The 27,321-nt window shown below is 38.4% G+C and overlaps 1 protein-coding gene across 2 annotated transcripts in view; it reads left to right on the forward strand.

Moving 5' to 3' along the window:
• LOC136262884 (uncharacterized) overlaps positions 1-27,321 on the forward strand; it is a 47,201-nt gene that overhangs the window by 13,825 nt on the left and 6,055 nt on the right. For both annotated transcript variants that reach the window (XM_066057305.1, XM_066057310.1), the window contains exons 6-8: positions 3,837-3,872; positions 22,783-22,812; positions 25,148-25,186. In XM_066057305.1, coding sequence (XP_065913377.1) covers positions 3,837-3,872; positions 22,783-22,812; positions 25,148-25,186 — 105 coding nt within the window. The remainder of the gene's footprint in view (positions 1-3,836; positions 3,873-22,782; positions 22,813-25,147; positions 25,187-27,321) is intronic.

Below are 27,321 nucleotides of genomic sequence, written 5' to 3' on the forward strand. Positions count from 1 at the left end.
GGGGGGTGAGAGAGCAACAAAAAAAACTGTTGAATGCTCATCCTGAAGTTGTTATGGTGGCCACAAAATAATTATTTGAGGGGTAGGTACAGTACCTGTAACCAGAGTAATGGCTACAGCTAGATGCGGTTAGTCTATTATTTGTCCAGAATTATTTGCAGAACACAGAGAAGAGTACTACAGTATTAGCAATAAGCATTAAAGATGAAAATAAAAGTTCAACTCTGCTCCCAAGATGCTACTTGACGATTCATGACAGCAAACTTTGTTATCAAGACACACGATAGTGTGTTGTGCGGCCCAAGAAGCCGGTGCACCACACCGTGGGTATATTGACAGAAAGAAAGAAAATGCCATTTTTGCTACTTTTTTTCTTTGATCCCTACTCCAACTTTAAAATTCTTAATTTTTGTTTGTTTACTTTTTATAAGGTAATAATGGCTGGTGAAATGACACATACCCCCATCAAAAGGAAGAATGGTGCCTGGCATAGCATACAATTAAATTTTGCATCTGCAAGTGCGCCCCAATCATCAATAATTACTAAAAAGTGAAATACCATTATGCTTTGTTTTCAGCCATGTTCAGCCTGTTATGCAGCATTACTGATGAAGAAGAGTACAATAATACCCTCTAAATCACTAAGAAAAACATGGATATTTTCATTACAAATGCAATAGCAGATATCTCAACCTAGAAGCATGAGAAAAGCCAGCCACTCCTCCCCCACGCAACTGGAAGCCTACCATCTTTGCTTGTGATGAGGCTCCTGAAAATAATTATATTTGTTTTAACAAAAATGTTTAAATGCACAACTAGCTATACGTAGCTACAGTGTATATATGTGGGTGCAATATTGCTGTTTACTGCAGCTTATAAATATCTCTATGCTACAGAGTAGCCTACACTATGAACCTACTTTGTATCTTTGCTCCATCATTGAATCGCGTGATATCACATCAGACATAACAACTGCAATGCACTAATCTAAATCACTTCCCATATTTTAGTGATATCATTACATAGACATACAGCAGTGGATTCAATGTTTAGCACATTGCCTCATTTTATTCTCTGTACAAAGCACCTCACAACAAAGCAATAAACAGTTGTAACAACATCACTGGCAGGTTACCATCTCACTTTAAAATGTGTGCTGGGTCATTTTCCCATGGATTTCAATGACTGGTTCAAAAATGTTTCAAAGCATGTTCATTCGTGACACAGTAAAAAATACTGAAAACTGCCAAAATTCCAAATGAGATTTGAGAGGTGCTCCAATAATTTAATAATGATCATGTGATTTGTACAAAACATTTTGGGATTTACAGTAGCATGTTTTATAACTTTCTATTGAAAAAAATAATCATGAGAAATCATGAGATCAGCAAGTGGTCATGATATCAAGGCTAAATATTCATTGAAGCAAATGGGGTAAATTTCCACCACAATAAATATAATAACTTCTGCTATAACAGTCACAAAGTCGTGGGCTAACTATTTTGGACTAAATTATTCCTGACAACAAGAAAAACAATGCACCACAGCCTTGCTACCTTGTCATAATGAATGCTTTTCATTGTGGGTTTGAGTTAACTAGTACCAATTGGCATGGCAAGCAGTATAGTTCAGCTTTAATCATTAAATTACAAATGTGTCTCACCATCTGATTTTGAATAAAATGTGATATGATAAATATTGTTATTGGAAGACAATAGCTGCTACGATAGAAGCTCTGATGATGAATAAAGTTAGTGTTGAGTCAGTAGCTAGTGAACGTCTGGACATTGAAAATAGTTCAATCTTTGCTGGTCTGCAGTTAGACTGAGGTTATATCAAGCCAGGCTCAAAAAGGTTGAGATTCTCTAACAGAACAGTCAAACAACCTACTAGAAAAGTCATCACATGTGACAAAGAACAAGAACAATTTAAGTGTTTATCCTAGGATACTAATATGTTCTTGGCATGGTGCTGCAAATGAAAGTTGCATATTATACTGAGTAGTTGCTGTCCTTTGAATACCAATTGCTACAACTCAGAAGATTTGATCAGAATTATTCATATTGTATACATAATTATTTGCATACAAAACTACTAATGGCTCAGCCTATAGCTCCTGAGGGACTATAGATATGCCCACAGACTCTCTGCTTTAATATCTGGGGCACATGCATCCCCTCTTCAAGCTTCTGCTACTATTTGTATGTTGCAGTTGAAGTGACACTTCTCCATTCACACTTTATCATATTAAGAATGTCTCTGCACAAATAAAAGCACAATGCATTTGTGAGAGCATAAATACAAGCATAATATGCAGAAAATTGGGGAATGCCAAAAAGCATATTAGGAAAATTCTGGAGCATAATAGACTCAAGCCTATGGGGCACAAAGGAGGACAAAAGCAGTACATCCATGATGTATGCATTATACATACTGCAGTACCCCGTTAAGGACAAGTGGGATGAAGCAATGTCTAACAGTGAAATAATTAAGCCAGTAGCCTTGACTTATGCTTGTCTGAAGGCATCAGGCAGGCGGCCGGGCAGCCGGGCGGGCAGTAGAAAATTCTGCTGAATAAAAGTTTTTAAAATTCCTCAGCAACTTATCTGAAACAATTTTGGTCATTCTAAAGACACTTATGTGCTTGTTTATACCTCACCAATCTTGCTAAGATATCATGAAGGTGTTGTGAAGCTAATTTTGGGGAGGTAAGAAAACCTCAAACTTCCATGATCCCTAATATACAGTTACTATCATACTGTATGATACACTTTGAACTATAACTTTTACACTATCCTTTAATTGTCAATTTATTATATTTTAATTTAAAACTGAAGTAGGAATCTAAGTGATAAAAAGTAGTGAAACAAGAGTTGAATGATGGTATTACTCATAGCTCGGTGGGAAAATCTCTACATTGGCATGTTATAATAGCTATTTTGTTCAATGCCACAGTATGGATTTTTCAACTGAGCTATACTATAATTACCATCATTCATCTCTTGTTTCATTGGTGAATTTGGTGAATTTGTGGGTGAATTTGCTGTTGTATTAGCATTTCTAGCCAGTTTTACGTCCCTAAAGGATGTAATCACTATTCCATATCCTCACTGTACTAATAGCTATCATACCGGCAGCTAGAGTGGGTGAGGTCATCATGTTGGTCAGGAGTATTAGTAAACCTAGACTGCTAATTAATGGACATGGTTGCTAACCTACAGGGTGTATATAGTGAAGACAGACGTTACAGATATCTAACAGGTATCCAGTGTTGATTACAGCAGCGTAAGAGCTTTCAGTAACAGTTTTGTGGCATCTAAATAATATTATGCTGCTGTAAGAAAGTGTTGATATGGAAAATTGATATCTCAATTATGGTTTCATTAGATAAGAAGGCAACCAAGCTAATTAAAAATAAAAGCAAAGACAAAGCACAGAGGGCACACACTCATTGGAACCCCAAAAGGCAAATCATACTGGTGAATTTGCTACTGTGGCATAAAATGGTGGCTATGTGCTGCTTTGTTTGGCCTCTATCCTTGCGACTGCAAGCTGACAGGGAGGCAGTCAGATCAAATTTGGAAATTTAAAATTTTCTATATATTATATATATATATATTTCCAGCTACTTGTAAGTGATTTTATATTATAATGCTGTGTTCATGTTAAATGGACTAATAAAGGTACAGTATTCATTAAAGGTGTCTAGGGTGACTTGTAAAAGTAGACTTTTGAGTGGCATGCATCACACTGTGGCAATCCCTACTTAAACAATACTGCCATACTGTTTGATACATGGTATTTTGAATGTTTATCTGAGTTATGTGTTTGCTCAGGAAAAATATCTACTACAAACACAACAACACCAACAGGTAAATCAATATAATGCAACTGTTTAAGTATCAACTGTCTGTTGACAATGCTTCTTAAGCCATTTTACAAGCTACATGTAATAGTTGTAACATGGGCATGAGGGCTTTGCCTGATATAGTTAATATGTAACACTTTACATGGGTAGGTCAAAGAAATAATACCTTTGATCTGGGAAGATCAAAGGAACAATTCCTTTGATCTGCCTATTTGTGTTGTTAAGTGTTTCTTTCTTTTAAAAACTACTAAAATGTATATAAACCTATATAGGCAAGATGCACTTTACATTGTGGGTTTCATGTGGCTTACAATTGAGTCTACTGTGGCTCTCAATTGAGACAAACTGAATCCCACAATAAAAATATCTCTTGGTGATATAGGTTTCTTACACATTTTGAAAACCTTACATAGTAAGTGTTAGTGCTATAGTTAAAACTTTTTTGAAACTATACTAAACCACATCAAAAGCACTTTCAAGTACATCAAAAGTACTCTCAAATACATGAAGTAACTTCAAAGGCTTTAAACTTATTGATTTAATAACTTTAAGCCTTTAAATACAACTTCAAAGCATTGCATAATAGTTATAATTACCATGCACATTCACCCCTGATCTTCCTTATATGTAAAACAGCCTAGTTGTAGCCCTGCTACATTTCTTATCTAGCTGGGCTACATACAAAATGTAGCCTAGGCAATTCCTTTGATTTGAGGTGTGAAAGTGTTACATAATGTATTAATTGAGTGAATGTGGAAATATAACTTAGTGTGTCAGTATTACAGAAATGAGCTGTTTTGCTGTTCACAATAACAATTTGTCAAGATTTAACTAGTTACACAATAATAGCCTCACAATAATTATACAACTAGGTACTAAGAATAATACGAAACGCGGTTAAAATTACATCATAAATAATAAATAATTAAATAAATAAATTATTAATAATTAATGTTTGAGAAAACTACGAGGCCTAGAGACATAAACTAACCGGGGATCGATTTGCCTGTGAACGAAGGCACAAACGTATAATCGTTGCGCCCGTTCATGCTGATAACTTGACCACATGTGTAATTCTATATAATGCCCAGTACCACACCCTTGCTTAATTGCAGATTGCGCGAAGGAGAAGATTAGTGAATGTCCGCAAAGTGACTTCAGGAGAGTGAGAGGTCACTTTACACGTAAACAAGAAGATTACAAGTAAGTTTTTATGTTTGTAACGTCTCAAGTCTTAATGCCAGCTTCCAGTCACATAAAATATTTAATTAATTAACAATACAAGAAAACATTAAAACACATGCCACACTCTTTACAATATAAAATACAAGTAAACAATCTTGTCTTGTGCAGCTGGCATGGTGAACTTCCTTTGTGTTGGTGTCAGGCAATTGAATGCATGCTTAATCTTTTTTTTCCTTCACCTGGCTTAGCTACTAGGTTCTGGCTGGCTTGGCTGTCTTCCTTTATCTGATTCATCTGGCTTGCATACTTTGTGATGGTTGTGGCTCTCCTTTTAGTGTGGAACATGCCTTAGATTGTTGTGTAGGTGGCTTGGTTTGTCAGAGACATAATGAGGTGCGTGATGCAATTTGTGATCTAGCTTCATTGGCTTAGGGACAGGTTCAAAAGGAGCCTGTGGTTTGCGAAGACAAGATGGATGATCCATCTTCTGAGACCCTGATTGCTGATGTAAGAATTCGTGGTGTTTGGCAGTCTCAAGTTGATGCTTTGTTTGATGTACGGATTGTTGACACAGATGCTCCTTCATATCAATCTCGTTCACCTCAGGCTGTCCTTCGTACTGCTGAAGTTGAGAAAAAGGGGGAAGTATGGTGCTGCTTGTCTGGCGCGTCGTGCCAGTTTCACGCCTCTGTGCTTTTCTGTAGATGGTTTATTTGGCTCAGAGGCTGATTATTTTTTGCGCAGGCTTGCAGACTCTCTATCAGTTAAATGGGAAGAATTATAGTGTTGTGATGGGGTATGTGAGGGCACGATTATCATTTGCAATTATTCGAGCAGCCTTATTATGTGTGCGTGGATCACGAACAAAATGGAGATCACTAAGTTTGGCAGATGGAGCGGCTATTGATGAGACATCTTATTGACAGTTGTGACAGATATATTCCTTTTTGCTTAATTGTCTGTTGTTTCATTGTGTGTATGCTTTAATGTGTTTATTTAATTTGTCATTAGAATAATAATAATAATAATAATAATATGGTGACAGCAGGCATAGTTAGAAGATTAATAAGAAACGTCAGAAGTATACAAACTTGAAAATTGAGATCCAGAGAATGTGGAATATGCGTGCTGTGGTTGTGCCACTTGTGATTGGTTCCCTTGGGTCGATTCCAACGTGTTTGGCCAAGCGTCTCCAATCTTTGAACATCTACTATGGAACTTGATTTCTAAACTACAGAAAAGCGTCCTATTGGGTTCCTGCCACATCCTAAAAGATTTATAACAGAACACTCCTGAACTATGTTATAGTTTCAGAATAATTAATTTCTCATGTTGTACATGATGTGTGTTTTACAATAATAATAAGGCTTTGGAAGAAGAAAACCTTTGTTACACCAATTGTAATTGGTACACTTGGTGCAATTTCTAAGAAGTTTTCCCAGTACATTGACTTGCTCGATTTACACGACGTCAAATATTTCCATCTGCAAAGGCTTGCTCTACTTCGTACAGCTTCAATCCTTCGCTGGCTGTTACAGCTCTCAGGTACTGGATAGTGCTCGAGCTGAAACTGACTCTTACCAGTTTATATAATTAGTCATTAATAAACTGTGTGTGTATTTATAATAATAATTATATCCTTGTACTCTACAGAAAAGTGTTTTGTTGGAAACTGCTGGTTTGTTGCGTCGATCACTAAACATTCATCTTTAAACGTTTGTTAGGTTTCGATGTTGTAATTATGTACCAGAATTATGTATTTGTTTTACTTCTGTGTGTATTGAAATGATAATAATACCTCTACTAATACCCCAATAATATTATATACCCTTAATAAACCAGCCTCACAATATTTTCACAGTGCATTGGCAGTATTGCTGAGGTATAGCCAAGCCCAGAGTGCCTTCATTGTGACCTAAATAGGGATGAGTGCTTTTTTTACACCTATTTCTCCTTCCAAAAAATTCTCTCTTTAAACCCTATTTTGCACACCATTTTGCTTGAAATTTCTCTATTTTGCTGAGCATCAATAAAGTTATACATAATTGCAGTATCTCAAGCTTTACAAGCATATGTGACTGTTTTATTAGAATATTTCATATTTCGTACATAGTGAATGCTCTATTAGAACATTTCGTGTTTTGTATATAGTGACTGCTTTTTAGAATGCATTGATCTCTTAGTCATGATTTCTATGAAATATGTTGTCCTAATACCATGCATAACTGTGCTGTATTAAAGTATCTCAATCTTTTTCATATGAAATGTGCAAAGTTACCATGCCTTGGTGCCCATTTTCCAATTTTCCACCTATTTTTCTGCTATTTAACTCTTTGCTTTTACCAATGTATTTTCCAAACGTTTTGCTGGCAAAATCAGTGCATCCCTAGACCTAAAACACTTCCTAAATATGTGACCCAGTCTGAGAAAACCGGGCTTATCGCCTATTTAAAAGTATCGATGAACGCTGGTTTTAAGTATTTAGTGTGTTGTAGCTCGCCAATGGTTGAAGCTACGTGTACCAAACTTTCACATGTTTTACACCAATTCCTTACCTTCCAGAGCATCCACTGTGCAAGTAGCCAACAACTAAGTTTCCAGCCATTTTAGATAGTTTTTAAACCGAGGTTGACTGTATCAGGCGAGCTGCAAATTGGGTGGGAGGCAGGGGGCCCTGGAAGGCTGGAAAGGTGGTGTTCAAAAATTGAAAAGGAAGGCCAAGGGATGAATTAGGCCAAGTTTTGGGCTATTGTGGTCTCAAAACTGGCTAAAATGAAAGGAAATTCAGAGCAGAGGTACCATACTTATTCAACACCACAGAGCTGTACAGCCACATACAGTCATGCCCAGGCTGACCAGAGCTCCATTAAGGCCCCACACCACACGTACAGATCGCCACTGGGCTTGGGAAAAGCAGCCAGCAAAACCAGACCACTCAAGTTTAGCTGATTTTGATTGTGGAATTAGATAGTTTATTCATGTAGTTTTTGTCCTGGGTGAAAAATCAAATCTGCTGACATGGGCGATAAGACTGGTTTTCTCAGACTGGGTCACATGTATATTCAGTTCTATTGAGTGAGTGACTGACTGACATACTAATTCCTTCAGACAAGCATAACTTGATAATAGCTAAGGCTTTGGGTTTCATTTTCCACTGTTTGACATTAATTCAGCCTGACAGGTACACTTAGGCATACCATATTGTGTACAATGAATGAACCATAGACTTACCTGTGTCCTCCTGTGTGTCTCATATAACTTTGCTGAAAATGAAAGATGGTGATTTGAGGAAGGACATGATGGTTTCCCTAGATTGTAATGGAAGCTATACATGTTCTCCATAGAGACTAGATTGAATTACAGAGATGCTTCTCAAATTGTTCAGTTTTGTAATGCTGTGTAACAGGCTGAACGTAGCTGAAAAGAAGCATAATGACCACAGATGGTAAGCAAAAGTTAGGGTGCAAAGTTCAAATAATACCATTAATTCTGGTGTCATTAATTTTTTTGATGCAATATTCATGGGTGAACTAGACATAACAATGTTACAAAAAAGGAAACAAACAATTGCAAGGTAAAAATTAGGAATTTTAAGTTTGATTAGGGATCATACAGTGGAACCAAAATGTGATTAGGGATCATTCAGTGGAATCAAAAAATAAAGAAACACGGAAAGTTACCTACACCTGCAGATATACAAGTAGATATTCAATGCATAATTCAATCTATTATATACCATACATGATTGAATTATAGTCTTTGAATGTCCAATATTTGCCGGTGTAACTTGCATTACTACTTTTGTCTCTAATCAAACTTTTGATTCCTAATTTGTGACTGAATTTTAGAAAATCACCCATATGGGTGCTTTGACGACTAAAATATTTAATAATCAAATCACAAAACTTTATAGCACAAACCTACTTGTTGATGGTTTAAAGCCATTCTTAATACCTTAAATTACAAGAAAATTCTTGAAATATTTTCAAAACTGTGCCCTTCCCTAATTAGCAACCCACTAAACATGAAAATTCTAATTATTTCATGCACACCCATATGGGTGATTTTCCAAAATTCTGTCACTTTTTTTGTACAGGTGCACTAGCGTTCTTAAAGTCACAAATAATATGCACAATCCTTTAGTGTCCACTTGCATGATTTGGTACTGTACGCTTGTATTCATGTCATTGCATATAATACTATAATAATATATGAAACAGTACAGTTGTAATGTTTAAGTAAGGATTGCAGAAAAAGTGGCATGCACCACTTAAAATTCTGCCTCCTAGATACATCTTACATTATGAAAATTACAGAATAATATGTGACCAAATCTGGGAAAATCGGTCTTATCGCCTATTTAAAAGTATCGAGAAATGCTGATTTTAAGTATTAGTTGTAGCTCTCCAATGGTTGAAGCTATGTGTACCAAATTTCCATACGTTTTACACTAATTCCTTACCTTCCAGAGCATCCACTGTGCAAGTAGCTAACAGCTAAGCTTCCCACCATTTTAGATAGTTTTTAAACTGTGGTTGACTGTATTAGGCAAGCTCCAAAAAGGAAGGGAGGCAGAAGGAGGGCAAGAGGCTGTTTAATATTGAAAAAGGAAGGCGTGGGGATGAAATAGGCCAAGTTATGGGCCATTGAGGTCTTAAAACTGGCTAAAATGAAGGTAGCTGTACAGTACAGGTCTTTATTCAACATCACGGAGCTGTACAGTCACACACAGCCATCCCCAGGCTGACCAGAGTTTCATTAAGGCCCCATACCGCATGTACTGTACAGATTGCCACTGGGCTTGGGAAACGCAGCCAGCAAAACCAGACCACTCAAGTCTAGCTGATTTTGATTGTGAAATTAGATAGTTTAATCATGTAGCTTTATGTTCTAGATGAAAAATCGAATCTGCTGACATGGGTGATAAGACTGGTTTTCCCAGACTGGGTCACATATTAGCCCATCTATATAACACAAGTATACAGAAAATTTTGAAATTTTTAACTAGAGTAAGGACCATAGCACATCTATATAAAGCACTGAAACAAGCTGGAGTAGTGCACGATATTAAATCACAGTAAAACAATAAGAAGTGTTATATCCCTACTGTGCATTTCCATTATGGCATCTTGAGCACAGTAAGGTTATAACATTTCTTATTGTTATACTGTAATTTAATATAGTGCACTACTCCAGCTTGCTTCAGTACTTTTTATCAATGTGCTATGATCCCTACTATAGTTGAAAATTCCAATTTTTTCTGTGTGCTTGTTTGTTAACCTTTTTTGTAAATAAACCCACGCATACCGCATCTGAAATAGCGACATGCACCCCAATTATCATCTGAAAAGTGAAGTATCCATTACATTTCGTTGTCAGCTACCGTAAATTGGGTTATTTTTGACAGTAATAAATTTTCAAGGTTAGCTACATCCACAAAACTTTAATACGCGAATATAAACAAACATCAATTTTTTGCATGTGTTTTATTTTTAACCAGCACGTTAGTAACCAACCCACCCTGTGGTAAATCCACTCATGTTCCAGTTATTAAACATGTAATACTACTTTCTCTTCAAAGAAACAGTGAACAAACACGAGACATTTTCAAGGAATGTGTCCAATACTTCTGTCTTTTATATTATAAATGGCTAGCTACTGCATATCTATCACTCTTGTTTGTAGGTTCTCGTGTGCAGGTAAGATTTTCGCCAACTGTAGCAGTACATAATCGATGATATGCATGATATCCACATACACAACAGTTGATCTCAAACATAGGCTTTAGACATACAGCTGTACGTGACCGATCACATGATCAACTTGTAAGTATTGTGCGGGCTTGCTCGCTGCTGTAGGTATTGTTCCTTACTGTGCCTGTAAATAAAGAATGGTAAAATAGTGAACAGTCTATCAATCAGCAATACACAATTGTTATAATTTCAGCGTGACAAAACTTTCATGTAAAATATTTTCATGGGTCCAGGCACCCATGAATATTTATTTACATGAAAATTTAACTCGTGAATATTTTCATACACGAAAATAACCCGATTTACGATATGTTTAACATGTTACACAGCATTTCAAATCAAGAACTGTTTGAAAAGCACCTCTGCAATCCACGCATACTGAAATAAATGGTGCTGTGTGCCCTAGTTATATCAACTATCGTCTGAAAAGTGAAGTATCTATTACACTTCTTTGTCAGCTATGTTCAACCCGTTACACAGCAGTACGAATCAAGAATTGCTTGAAAAGTACCTCTGCTATCAAAATAGCCACTATGAAAAATAGGGACGATTTCCATTATGTAGGGAAGCCATCATGTGCTACTACCAAATCGACACTTTTTTGCTGTCAGCAAAGATGAATGAGACACAAAGGAGGACAGTGGTAAGTCCATGAAGAATGCATTGTACATTATGCCAAAAGGAATCTGTTGGGCTGAAGTGACGTCGAGCAGTGAAAAAATCAAGCCCATAGCCTTAGCCGTTATCGAGTTACATTTGTCTGAAGGTATCAGTCAGTCACTCAGTCAGTCAGTAGAAAATTTTGCTAAATAATTTTCTTTAAATTCCGTAGCAACTTGTGAAAGCATTTCGGGTCGATCTGAAAACTTGTTTGGGCTTAGTTTTACCTAACCAATACTGCCTCATCATTGTCAGGGAAAATTGAGGCTGGTTGTTATCCCGTGGGCCACGCCTACTCCTTTGTGGTCCCTACTATACAGTACTATCGTACTGTATGATGAAATACAGCATTAAAAAACAAGAAAACACTTTTCGGTGACCGGATATGGAATATTTTTAAAAATAGCTAAATTTCAAAACTTAGTATACCTGCCTGCCTGACCACAGTGGCAAGCCTAGAGGCCAAAGAAAGTAGTGTATGCAATGGTGGATCCGGAATGGGGCATTTGGAGCAAATTCCCCCCTCCCCCTTGTGGAGGAGCCAGCCGTACTTCTACTTAAAATAGCTACTAAACTTTATGTCAGTCCAAGAAACTCATGAATATATGCACATTTTACTAGCATTTATTATAAATTCACCTGAAATCAAAACATACCAAAGCTGTGAAATTGCACCCAGCACCTTTGTGTGTATTAAGCGCCTCTAAAAATAATTATCATGTTGATGTTGTTTGAGACATTCAGAGCCTTTTAAACAGCTATTAACACTTCACAACCATCTAAAAAGGCCACAATGACAAAAATCAACAGTGAGACACTACTAAAAGGTGATTATTTGCTGCTTCAAAAATGCAGCACAGAACTAGAGAATCTGGCTCTCCTCAACCACTTACAACTTAGCCTGTTTGTGCCCCTCCCTTTGCCAGCTCCTGGATATGGCCACCATTTTATGCTACAATAACAAACTTTTTAGTGGGATGTGATTTTTGGGGATCAGACAAATGTGTTCCCTCTGTGCCTTGTCTTTCATTTTATCCTTAATCAGGTTGGCCACCTTCTTCAAGCATCATCATATCGAAGCATTATCAATGAGCAGCATATTCAGACACCACAAAATTATTTCTAAAAGCACTTACACTGCTAAAAACGGTACTGGACAACCAGTATGATGCTTATAATTTCCATTTCGATAAGCGGCTGTGCATAAACGGTCTTGCTAAGTGAGGCTATGAAGATTCAACTTTACCAGTTAGTCACTGGAGATTGAACACAGAGGACAGAGCCTGTAAGCATGTTTACTCCTAGGCGTATTAGCCTAGGAAATTTCTGTATTAAACTTCATGATGCCACACCCAATTTACTTTGATCAAGCCCAACAACACAGGAGACCACACCTCTTAGCAATCTATTCACTAAACGCGATGACCTTGCTCCCTAGCGGTATGATAACACAAGACCACACCCCTTGTAGACACAGGCACACTCGAAATACTCTACAGCACTTCATTAATTGTGCTCTGGCAAGGCAGGTGAAGACTTCAGGTCATGGATTATGTGGTGGACTCTGCCATACATGATGGACTTTGCGTAATGCCTAATAGTGGTGCTAATCCCGTAAACAGCTGCTCTCTTTGCTATTTCCGCCTTCTCTTTTCCTGCGTACACCCAATATTCACCACATCGCTTGCCAGTTTCCTGCTTCCACTGGCACATCTCTATCATTCTGGTGACACTGCAATTACAGAACTGGGAATTATTAAGCCAGAGGACTGTTATCCACAGGTAGCTAAATAAGAAATACTGGTATCGCCACTCTGTTTACGCACCTTGAGGAGCGCTATGACAACTCATAGTTTTTACCTAAATGTAGACTATGAATAAGCAATTTCAGAAAACTTATTTTCGGAAACTAGTTTTCCAAAATATGCGAACATTACACCCTCTGGAAATTTTCTGTTATACAGTATATATATATATATATATATGCGTGTGTGACAATACATATGTAACATTTTCACACCTCAGATCAAAGGAATTCCAGAGGATACATTTGCCATGTATACCTCAACACAGGGAGAAATCTAAATGTACACCGGTGTACATTGAAATGTATCCCGGGAAAGTGGTTGCACTTCCAAAAGAGCAAGCCACTTTCATCAAAGCAAGTATGGCCTTGATGTGGTTGAGGTAGTGGTACCACCCTCTGTTTTATGAAAGCTCAGACCAAAATCGATTGTGGGAATAAATCAATGTTCACGTGATGATTACGACAAATTGAAGTGTTGCAAGAAGCAGCAGTAAAATGTAGGTGTTTTGGTATCCTTGCCATTGTTAAGTTACTTAAAGGTAGGCATTCCAGCCTGATTTATAAATTTTATAAAAATGGACTTTTTATGTGCTCAATTGATAGAGTATTGGTTGCCGATCTCAGAAATATATAGTTTGTTGGGTTGAAATTAGCTACTTTGGCACGCACAGTGACTGTAACTCTTAAGCTATTAATCACACATAGCTGATTATTGGTCGATAATTATTGCTTGGTGTAGCCTACCTTTTGGTACAATAACGTAAGCTGCAGGATTTCCAGGAAGTGAGTGGAAGCTGTCCGAACGTCATATTATCCGATAATTGATACTTTACTCTAAAGCTTGTCGCTTATTGGCCAGCTGTTATAAAGCTTGTCGCTTTGTGGCCAGCTGTTATAAAGCTTGTCGCTTTCTGGCCAGTTGTAATAAACTTCGTGGCCAGTTGTAATAAAGCTTGTCGCTTCGTGGCCAGTTGTAATAAAGCTTGTCGTTTTGTGGCTGTAGGAAATAGTTGACAATAGACATATGGCACAGTAGTATGTAGCTAATTAGACTATATGATTTAGGCCAATAATGTATGAATGTGGTAGTACATGATTCGATTGTATTGCATGATGTTAATTATCAACCGAGTTATCACATGGCGCTGCGAGTAGCCAAGAAACCTGTCGAAGGGACAGCTACATAAGCCCGATCCTGTTTGTAACCACAGTCTTGATTCCCTGGTGCCGGTTAGAGGCACCCGTGCAGGTACCTGTGTAGTGCGAAGTTACGTCTGTTTCCGCCATTGTTTTCTCCTAGGTGTAGGAGGACCCGAGTTCGACGCCACCTTCAGAAGCTGCCCCAGGGCCCTCCTACACATTCAGATTGAATGATCTACCCAAGCTAGATCTGCAAATAGACAGAGGGACTGACTTCACCGCATGGTGACTACAGTGGAGATCCTACTGCAGCCTATCCGGACTGGCTCAACAGGAGGCATCAAAGCAGGTAGAAGCATTAAGTTTGTGTTTTTCACGAGAAACTTTATCAATAATTCAGAACTTAGGCCTTACAACCGAGCAAAGGAATGATGTAACGACCATTATTGAGGTGCTTCAGCGCTACGTCGATGGTCACTTAAATGAAACCATCGAGCGCCGCAATTTCCGTCGAAGGGTGCAGCAACCTGGAGAATCATTTGATGACTTTCTTATTGCACTACGTGAACTGGCGAAAACATGCAAATTTTGCTCTGATGCCTGTACGGAGAAGAACATTTGTGACCAAGTCATCGAAGGTGCCAGTGATGGCGATACGATAGAGGATTTATTGCAAGAGAACAACCTCACCCTAGCCAAAACAATAAGTATGGGCCGTAGTCTTGAGGCTGCAAAGAAACATTGCTCAGACATACACGTGCCAGACCTGGGGATCAGTGGTGGCAGCTTTACACCAACGTAGCCAACAACCAACACAGATGTGCTCAGGATGTGGATCTAATATGCACAAAGGTGGACGCCAACAGTGCCCTGCCTACAACCTAGGTTTGCATGTCCTGCCATAAAGTTGGCCACTTCGCCAAAGTGTGTCGGAGCAGAGGCGTTCGACAGCACCCTGGAAACACTTTACAGCCGCCACGACCACAGGCATTACCATCTCACCAGTACCGTGGCACCACACGGGAGCTGGCTGTTCCTCAACTCCAACCGGGTGCAAACTCCATCCGAGTGCAGTCTCAGCATCACAGCCAGGCTAACCACTTGCAGCTTTACAAAGTGGATGACACTGCCACAGAGCCAGCGCCAACCATTACCGTCCGTGTTTCATCACCTGCTGGTTTCCACTACATTGACGTACTCCCAGATTCAGGAGCAGACATTTCAGCTGCAGGGCAGGAGATGCTTCAAACACTAGGCCATCACACCGCCAACATACTTCCATCAAACATCAGTCCAAGAACGGTGAACGGTTCCAGCATGGTACCACTGGGTAAGATACCAATTACTATTCAGCTGGGTGCATTGAAGTACAAAGACGAATTACACATATATCCTGGAGTAACAGGTGCACTGATTTCATGGAAAGCTGCCAAAGGCTTAGGAATACTTCCGCCATACTACCCACAACCAGCAGTCCAGCTACTGCAAGGAGATCCTCAGAAAGTGACACCTGCATGTACGCTGATCCAGCAAACTGAGAACCAGTCAGTGGCCCAAACCCTAGTGGCTCAATACCCAGCAGTGTTCGATGGCCAGATCCATGTGATGGAGGGAGAGAAGTTCCATATTACCCCCTGATGGAAGATCCTGTGCCATTTTGCATAAAGATGCCAAGGTCAATCCCATTTGCCTACAGGGACAAGTTACAAGCAGAGCTTGATTTATTGCAAGAACAGGGCATCATTGCCCCAGTCACTGAAGTGACAGAGTGGTGCTCCCCTATAGTAGTAACCCCTAAGAAAGGGTCGGATAGGATCCGCATGTGCATTGACCTTTCCCGTCTTAACCGATATGTCAAACGAGAGCGATACCAGTCTCCAACTCCTGCAGAGGCGGTAGCAGACATCTCTACCAGTGAAGAAAAGTACTTTACGGTGATTGATGCAGCTAAGGTGTACCACCAATGTCCACTTGATGAGGAGAGCCAGTTGTACACCACCTTCATTACTACATTTGGGAGGTATAAGTACTTAAGAGTGCCATATGGGCTATCATCCATAGCAGAACATTACAACTGTCGCATGGCAGAGGCGTTTGAAGGCCTATCAGCATTTCGCAGAGTGGTGGATGATGTGGTAATATTCGATAAGGACAAGGACAGTCATATCACACACGTCAAACAGTTTCTGCAACGTTGCCAAGACCGCCAAATATCGCTCAACCGTGATAAATGCACATTCTGCCAGACAACAATCACTTTTGCAGGCTTCAACTTCTCCACCGAGGGTTACCACATTGACTCATCGATCACTGATGCCATAACTTCCTTTCCTGTTCCCTCCAACTGCTCTGACCTTCGCTCTTTCTTTGGCCTTGTTAATCAGCTTTCATCTAGTACAGACACAATTTCTAAACTGCTAGTACCATTGCGCCCTCTATTAAGCACAAAAAATGACTTTTTATGGTCTGCTGAACATGAGCAAGCATTTACTAAGGCGAAAGAGCACCTTACAGAAGTTCCCACATTAGCATACTTCAGTCTAGACAAACCAACAAGACTATGCACAGATGCTAGTAGACATGGGGTAGGCTTCATCTTACAACAGCAGCAGGTAGGTACTGAGCAATGGTCCATGGTACAGGCAGGCTCTCGTTTTCTCACACCAGCAGAGTCCAGATATGCTGTCATAGAACTAGAGCTGTTGGCTGTTGCATAGGCAGTCATGAAGTGTAACATGTTTTTACGTGGCCTGCAGAATTTCCAAGTCTTCACAGATCATAACCCATTGGTGCCCATTCTTAGCAACCACCGACTAGACGAAATTGATAACCCTAGATTGCAACGCCTGAGGGCCAGACTGATAGCTTATAATTTCACAGCAGTTTGGTGCAAGGGTAGTACGAATGCAGCACCTGATGCACTGTCACGCTACCCGATCAAGGAACCAACACAAGATGATGCAATCGCAGAATGTGAGGAGGACCATACCCCAACTGTTTCTATTTCCGAGATGAGAGTCCGACAGTCAGGCAGTACAGAAGAGAGTGTACGGCTCCAAGACCTGCAACAGCAGGCAAGGCAGGATGAAGAATACCAGCAGTTGAAAGGCATCATCATGCAGGGATTTCCAAACCATAGAGGAGACTTACCAGAGTGTTGTAAACATTACTAGCAGTTGTGGCATCACTCACTGTTGATGATGACTTAATTGTATATGGTTGTCGCCTGCTGATCCCTTCCCAGATGCGTTGGGGAATCCTCAACCAACTGCATGAATCACACCAAGGTGCGGTGCACACCAAGCAATGCGCACAGCTCACAGTTTACTGGCCAGGCTTGGATAATGACATAGACAACATAGTCTCACAATGTACACAATGTCAAGTTCATAAGCCATCAAACACCAGAGAGCCAATGATTGCAAAGCCACTTCCACCCCGTCCTTTCAAAGAATTAGCAGCTGATTTTTGTTATCATGGGGGCCAATGTTATCTTGTTATTGTGGACTGCTACACAGATTGGCCCACTGTAGTTCCCATGGGTAAATCGGCAAATGCCACTAACTTGATCACTGTACTCAGAGAGTTATTTGCACGCACAACAGTCCCAGATACATTTTGGTCAGATGGAGGACCACAATTCTCTTCCAATCAGTTTCGTCAATTTGCTATGCAATGGAAGTTCCAACACCAGATGTCATCCCCACACTACCCACAAAGTAATGGCAAAGCAGAAGCCACTATTAAATCCATGAAGAAAATCATCCGTGCAGCTTGGAACGGTAGATATTTAGATGGTGACAAGCTTTGCAGAGCTTTGCTACAGTATCGAAACACACCTTCAGTGAAAGACGGGCTGTCACCTGCACACAAGTTGTTTGGACGCCCGATACAGGACACTCTACCTGCCCACACCAGTTCATTTACTCCGATAACACAATTACAACAAGATCAGACTAGAGCCAAGGCAGGAAAAGTCCGGCAACAGGCCACAAATTATTACAACTGCAATACTTGCCCACTACCAGACATACGGTTACAGTCCCAAGTAGCTCTGCAAAATCCTAGAACAAAATTATGGGACATATATGGAGAAGTCATTGCAATTGGACCATATCGCCAGTACACGATTCAGACATCATCAGGAAAGATCCTCATCAGAAATCGAAGATTCATCCGATGCCGAGTACCATTGTCATCACTACCACAACCAGCACCAGTCGTTCAATCACAAGAACAACAATCCTTGCCAATGGACTTGTCATTGCCACGACGTTCTAGCAGAGTCAGGAGGAGGCCACAGAGACTTATTGAAGACCCCACCTGGCAGGGCCCCTATTAAGCTTTCTCACATCTCGTGAAAAGCTTAGTGGGGAGGTGTAGGAAATAGTTGACAATAGACATATGGGACAGTATGTAGTTAATTAGACTATATGATTTAGGCCAATAATGTATGAATGTGGTAGTACATGATTCGATTGTATTGCGTGATGTTAATTATCAACCGAGTTATCACAGTGGCCAGTTGTAATAAAGCTTCTCGATTTGTGGCCGGCTTTTCGCTTCTTAGTATTAGCTAGTAAACAAGTCTTGGAACTAAATAACACTGCTAAAACAACACTAAACTGGCTCCGCTGAAAAGGACCTTACCTAGCATGACTTTATGCTTCTTTTGTCAGTGCTGGTAACAAGCTGCTTTCTAAATACGTTAGATACCCACTGTCGTTTTTCAGTAGGTTGAAACCCTCACGCTTGGTTTGGCACCTCGGCGGGCATTAATTAGTGACCTCGGCTGTGCCTCAGTCACTAATTAATGCCACGCCTCGGTGACCAAACCGCGCCCTCGGGTTGTCAATCCTACTAAAAAACCTCCAGTGGGTATCTAACATACACTAAGCAAAAAGATTAATCTAACAGCTTGTAAAAATAAACAACTAAAGTGGAGGTGTCACAATGATGCAACAATACCTAAGGTGGAGTTGTGGTTTAAATTATATGGGCATTGTTATGCCGACTTTGAAGTGGTTCATACTTTTGAGTTGGTGACACAATCATCAGAAAATTGTTCTGTAGCTGAAAATCGCTAAGCCAAACAAAGTAACTATGCATTTTACAGTAAGCACCAGTGAATACCTTCCATACAACAGTATTTTCTTTTTAAGTTTCCGAGTACTCTTCAAACATTACAAGACTTTAAAGATTACAAACGACACAAAACTCACTTAGATGTAACACTCAAGTTAAAACTAAGATTTCCATGATCATCATGTGGACTAACCCCACAACGAGTTTCATCCCCAATGGAGCTCGGATGACGGAGCAATCCTAAGTTAAACTCACATTGTTATTTTGTGCCAGGGTTCTATTGGGAAATATATGGAGAATTTTTCATTAAAAAATCTCGGATATGGGAATGCCTATTAAAGGTGAGAACTAGTCTTACAGTGCATTCACAAGCATTTCAGAACATTTTTAAATGCAGACACGCCCACATTACGGACGACATGAGTAGTACTGATGATTTCACTTCCGTTTGAACACTTCCTTCCGCACCACGAGCTATTCCGTGGCAGTTTTTAAAGTGAACTAGCCAACAAGAACCTTTACGGATTGGCTAAAACTCACAAGAAGTCACAGTGACACTACCATAATACAGCTTAGCTGAAGTAGAGTTTTAGCTTCATCTCATACATAACGCGGAAATTGTAATGCAGACAGAACTGTTCAAACGAAACTGAAATCAACAGTATAACAAAACTTACCCCCCTCCCCCCACCCCCTTTTAACTATACACAGAAAAAAGTACACATTGCAACAAATGCTACAATTACAATCTACAAAACAAACTATATAGCCACCACGAACAAAATACAACTACTGGGAATGGGGAACAACAAAGAAAGAAAAGTCACAGGGAAAGAGGAAAGTCATCATCACCACCTTGCAGAGCTTACTCCTTTAGGTCTTTAGTATATGTTGTGATTAGTCTTAGTAAAAGTATTAATACACTTGTAAATTCCCCGAAATAGCGACTTTCCGCAATATCAGTAGGGCTCATCCGTTTATTATAACAATTTTAGCTACAACGTTCTTGCTGCCTCACCATAATCGAATCTTTGAAGCATGCTATTATAACGAATCCAGTGGTTACACTCATATTCTATCAGCTTTAACGGAAGTGTTACATATTAGCTGTAACATGGGCGCTTGTGATTTGCCTGAAATGTATATATGCCCACAGTCCTCGGGCTGCGTCCTTGGACTTTGGGCATACATTTTAGGCAAATCACTCATGCCCATGTTACAACTATAAAATATGCTATAATAAAAACTAAACAAACTAGTACACGTATTTATAAAAACTGTTAATTTAAGAATGAAGTAGGGACTAAGTGATGGAAGGTGAAACAAGATATGAATAATGGTATCACAGCATAGCTCAGTGGGAAAATCCCTACTTTTGCATTGAATAAAACAATTATTGTGGCATGCCAATTAGGGATCTGCAATACATATTGATATGGCATATTGATACAGTAAATTGGTATCATGATACAATACTGTACTTAAAAGATATTGATATATTGAAAATTGTAATAGAACAGTCAGTGATTGCTCTATTACTGTAACAGTTATTTCCTTCTTAGAGATATTACAGGAAAATAGAAAGCCTTTTTATTACCTGTGCTACAAAAGTATAGCATTATAAGAAACCATACAAATACCCATGTATAAGTACTGCTGTCATAGATTATAGAGAGATGCTGTGATATGTATTACCTAAGTATAAAAAACAGTAGCTGTTACACTTTTAAAGTTTATTACTGCTGCACCACTAAACAATGTACTGTACCAGCCATTTTGACAACTCATCAAAATGTGGAGTACTCCAGACAAGCCTTTGTGATAGAAATGTTTGTGGTAGCTAAATGTCTGTGTAGTGTAATAGAAGCCACACCACCATAGGTACTTAGGTAGAGATGTGTTTTGTAACAGTATATTGTAATTTGTTTTTTTCATCATAAAATAATTTTCGCATGCAAAACTTGTACAAAAATTTCTTACACTCACTTTTTTTACATATGTAACTACTTTAATAGAGCAGTCATTCACCTAAATCATACAAAAATATTTTTCCACAAAAAGTTTTATCGCAATTGTGATCCAGTCTGACAAAACTGGTCTTATTGCCAATGTCAGCAGATTCGATTTTTCACCCAGGACACAAAGCTGAATAAACTATATATCTAATTCCACATTCAAACCAGCTAGACTTGAGTGGTCTGATTTTGCTGGCTGCTTTTCCCAAGCCCAGTGGTGATCTGTACGTGCGGTGTGGGGCCTTAATGGAGCTCTGGTCAGCCTGGAGATCACTGTATGTGGCTGTACAGCTCTGTGGTGTTGAATAAGTACCTCTGCTGTGAATTTACTTTCATTTTAGCCAATTTTGAGACCTCAATGTCCCAAACCGTAGACTAATTCATCATCGCTATGCCTTCCTTTTCAATTTTTGGACACCATTTTGCCCACCTTCCAGGTCCCCCACCTCCCACCCATTTTGCAGCTCGCCTGATACAGTCAACCTCAGTTTAAAAACTATCTAAAATGGCTGGAAACTTAGTTGTTGGCTACTTGCACAGTGGATGCTGTGGAAGGTAAGGAATTGGTGTAAAATGTGTGAAAATTTGGTACATAGCTTCAACCATTGGTGAGCTACAACACACTAAACACTTAAAACCGGCATTTCTCGATACTTTTATTATTAATTTTAAATAGGAAATAAGCCTGGGTTTCCCAGACTGGGTCACAATTTTTTGCACAAAAATAAAGTGAATTACAGTACTTCTGTTTTCACCATACTAAAGAGATCATATCAGAACACACAAGCTAATTGTCACATCAGTATAATTCGCCTGCAGTGTATCTACATAATTATACTATGTATACAAAAACACAAATTTGTATACACAGTAAATGCAAAATTGGTATCAGTTCTTTAAGGTACAGATAAATTGTAAATTTGATATTTTACAACCATTAGCTGCTATGCTAGCTAGTAGTAGTCATAACTAGCCATGACCACTTTATTATAGTATCATGATACCGTGTCGTATCAAACAGTTTATTGATGGTGGTATGTGATACACAAAATGCACAATATTGCAGATCTAGAACTCTGATGCCAGGATTTTTCCACTGAACTATATATGCTGTATTACCATCATTCAAATCTTTTTTCACTATTTTTTTCGCTTAGATCCCTACTTCATTTTTAAATTGGCAATTTTTAATTTATATATATGTATATTAAATTTCTTTAGTATTAAATTGGAGTAAATATTCTGTATTATATTGTTTAACTATTATAGGACCAGGTGATGGTGCTCGAAATGAAATTGGTACGTACAGTATCTGTCATGCATTAATAATTATGAGTATCATAATTATGTAACACAGTTAATTTTGTTCATGCAGTACGGTAGTACTGTATGTACTGTATAATTTTACTATGCATCATGGAGGTGTGTACATTCTCACCAAAAACTGAACAGATTACAGCCTCAAAATACCTTCATGGAGCCTTTTGATAAGGTACACTATAATTAAGCCCAACAGTTTCATCAGCCAATAAATTGCCAGAGTGTTAAATTTCTTTATTTAGTGGAATTGTTTGCAGAATGACTGACTAGCTGAATTACTCATTAACTTACTGACTTACTCACTAAATTACTCACCTAGTTACTTACTCACTTAGCAACTCACTAACTTAGTTATTTACTTATTTGCATACATAATTATGTATAATTATATTTATTTAGCTAGTTTACTTACATACTTACAGGTGTTCTTACTTACTCACAGGTCACTTTACTGTAATAGCTAAGGATACAGGCTTGTTTTTTGCATTGCTAGACTTTATCTCAGCCTAACAGGTGCCTTTTGGCATATTTACAATGCATGCTTCATGGGCTTGTCTTTGTCCCATTTTTTTCTGGCAGCGCAAGACATCAATTTGTAGAAGTACATTATGGCTTCACTGTACATGTATCTTTGCTGATTAGCTATAACAGTTATCATCCATAGTGTCCATGGTGATTGGATTGTTGTACTGTTTTTCATTGTAACTCTGTGTAACTGGTGATAATGAAATAATGTGTACACCTGCAGATGTGCTAGTGGAGTCTGTGGACATAGAATTTCATGACTAAACTGAAGCACAGAGATTAAATGACCATTTAGACTACCTCCTTGTTGTAGTTGTTTCACTATGTTTGTTATATGTATTGTATGAACTAAAATTCTTAATTTTCCTTGCGGTAATTTTCCTTTTCCTTGTGCTTGTGCTTACAGGTACTTACAGTTGTGTCAGCTTATTATGAGAGTATCAATCATGACAACATGAGAGTACTTAACGCGGTGATTGATCCTTGCTTGCAATACTGTGTAACAGGCTGAATGTAGCTGAAATTAAACCATATAATGACCATTTCACTTTTAGTAATTGATACCCGGTAATGCATTAAGATGAAAGCCTGCTATGCTTACTTTTGGAGTGGTATGCACAGGTTCAACAATCATAATTAAGCCTTAAGGTATTAAGCAACAAGTACAAGGAAATTTGAGAAAATTTAAGGGGTCATACATGTTGAAGTAAAAAGAAATGCACATTGAACAAGGGAGGTTGTCTATGTCTGAAGATAGTATTGGATATTTCTGTAATTATAATTGTTATTAGCTGTTCTGCCGTGCATGTGGCCATCACTGAAGGTCTGCTTTGAACAGTGTTTAAAAGTCAAGCCTGTTGTGTTCATTATGCCTTATTACATGGAAATAGGGATTAACGCTCAATGTTATAAGTCGCTGTCACAATCAACTATTTTCAAATCATAATTTGGACTCCAAAGTAGGTTGTTCATCAGCTGTTCCTTTTGACATTGATTATACGTAGATAAACAATCTAAAATAAAAGATATATTGATCTAACAAATATTACAATTAATCCTGGCTTAAATATGCTCATACCAAAATTCCAAATGTCTCGAGCAACAATTTAACTTTCAATGCAGAATATTATTTCCAAGTGATAAGTCCATTAGGGAAGCTTGCGTGTAAAAGAAATTTGTACGTCGGAAAATACCAAGATAATAACATCATTCCTTACACACCATCTCACCAATAGCCAATGTTATAGAATACTGTAGCCATAGCATTCTTTCTCCTGCTATATTATAAATATGTACCTTTGATCTGTGCATGCCTCATACCACAGAAGAGTAATAACACAAAAATGAGGCTGATATCTGATTTGTAAACACTCTTCCCTCAGATTTGTGGCCCTATATACGTATATGACTGGATTTTCGAAAAAGGGTCTTCCACACACATTCAATTTACCAAATTTGATAATTCATAGCTCTAGATTAGAAAATGCTACTGACTTGATATATGTTCAGCAGTGCACAACAACATTCTAGATTGGATGGCAAAAATTTCAGTTTGTTTGGAGTACATTATGGTCTTCCAAGTTCACAGAATTGGATGTGTGGAAGACCCCTTTTCACAAATCTGGTCACATATGGTGAAGGTGAAGGAGTGTTAGCGCTAAAATTAGTAAAATTAATGGTATTAGCACATAAACCACTGTAATAAATGGCTTTAACAAATATACACACATGTTAGCATTCCACTAGTTTTATTTGGTTATGATACATATGCATGTAATCTTTACTACAGAAATGACTGATACCCCTATTAATGAAGATGAACAGATAGGTACGTACATATATACTGTACATATGCTGTTTCATGTGTAATTATGTAGTTCTCATTATTGAGAACCAAAGCGTGATCTCTAGCTACAGTACATGTTAACACCCATACAGGTGTACTATTAAGAAATTCCAATAGGCACTGTACTACAATCTACAATGATGGTCAAAGCCTCAATGTTAAATTTTGAAATAAGCTTTTAGAGATAGTTATTGTCTTGACCATTGACCAGTTTACATTTTACTTTGCTATGTTTGTGCAATGCTTAATTGTACTGCTTTGACCTTGTTGGGAAGCCAGCCTGTTGTCCATCATGTAACATCAACCTTGTTCATTGACCTTTTGCTTTTACTGCTGTAACAGTGCCTATTGGAGTGACACACTCTTGAATTCATTACTGTAAGCAACAAAGTTTGGCATGAGTAAGGTTTGGTGAATCGAATGAAATTTGCCAAACTTTATTCACCAATAATATCTAGTTTATATTGTTTACTAATAGCTGTGTGTAACTTCTATCCACCAACCTGCATCACAAACTGATTCACCAAACTCGAGTTGCACCAAACTTTCATCATTTACAGAATGCTAGTTAGCATAATTAAAAATGAAGCAGGGATCTATGTAATAAAAAGTAGTGAAACAAGAGATGAATGATGGTATTACAGCATAGCTCGATGGGAAAGTCCCTACTTTGGTGGCATTATTGTTATAACATGCCACTTTCCCACTAAGCTATGCTGTAATACCATCATTCATCTCTTGTTTCACTACTTTTTGTTGTATTGATCTCTATTTCATTTAATTAAATATACTGGTTTGTTCATTGAATACTTTTAAACAATGAAGCCAGTTGGATTATATATATGAAATGCATGAAGTGTGATAATTGTGAATTATTTATATCACAGTGCGATTATGGTGCCAGGTAGTTGGCTGAACAAGCTCTACCTGACCACATCTGATCACTCTAAGTCCATGACTGTTACGTATATAAAAGCTAAAGATATATTTTTAAATTTGTATACAGTGGCTCATACAGTAAGTGAATTCTTGGCTGTCCATTGTACACGTTATACAGATGACCTCTTAGTACAGACCACGATGCATACATTTGTTTGGGAAAATATTTGGGATGGCTGTTATATACGTTGTGGCAATTGCCGTTATACAAAGGTTACCTCATATAGTTAAGCACAGTACTGTATTAATACCAAATTCTGATGAAGAACTAAATATGGTTATAGCATCACCAAATCACTTAATGAAAATTTGCCAATACTATTTACAGTGTTCAGTACTGGTGACACTAGCAGTTGCTGGTGTTGGTTTTGAGATTCCATTGGCACTTATAAGACATCTGTTGTTTGTACTTCAGTCCATTATCTTTGTTAAATGGTTAGCACCCTCCACTATGAATGTCCCTGATGTGAGACCTTGAAACCGAGTCTATGAAAGCAAGGCCTATTGCCATGAGCTCCATTTTGGAGCGCTCTATATACAGTAAGTAGAGTAAACAGGTAGTTTAAACAGTCAGTTACTGGGTGGGTTTCCACATCAGTTTACAAACAACAGTACACTTTTTCTATAAGTTAGTTTGGCTTTGTGGATGCTTACAAACTTAAGCACACTTTGCTGATAAATTAGCATGGCTCCACATATAAAAGTAAGCGTGGCTCATGACAGTTGCTGCCTGTTGAAAGATTAGACTAGACTGCAACCCATATTTGATTAGTGGGTGTAGCTCAATGTATACTTGCAGAGATCCACTGTCATGGATTCATGCAGACTGCATCTACTCTCATTAATAAACGGTGAGGTTCTATAGACAAGCAGTATAATCAAAACTAAGGACTATAGGCCAATACACTTCCACATCAGAAAAATAATTAACTCATTTCATTTGTAATCTGATATTCTATAAGCAGTCAAACTTGAACAACCCAGTTTCAGCCCTTAATTCACCAGGCACAAGGTAGCCAGCCTGCTGATGCATGCAGTGACTGATCATCACTAGCCAGATCCACAAAGTAGACATTCCAGCTCAAGAAGGGTGGTGGAACACATTTTGTCCTTCTGTCAACTTAAGACGATGCAATGATGATAGATGTTAAGGTTTTTGGTGAAGGCATTTACGTAAG

This window comes from Dysidea avara, chromosome 1 (assembly GCF_963678975.1).
Source record: "Dysidea avara chromosome 1, odDysAvar1.4, whole genome shotgun sequence".
Classification (NCBI taxonomy): domain Eukaryota; kingdom Metazoa; phylum Porifera; class Demospongiae; order Dictyoceratida; family Dysideidae; genus Dysidea; species Dysidea avara.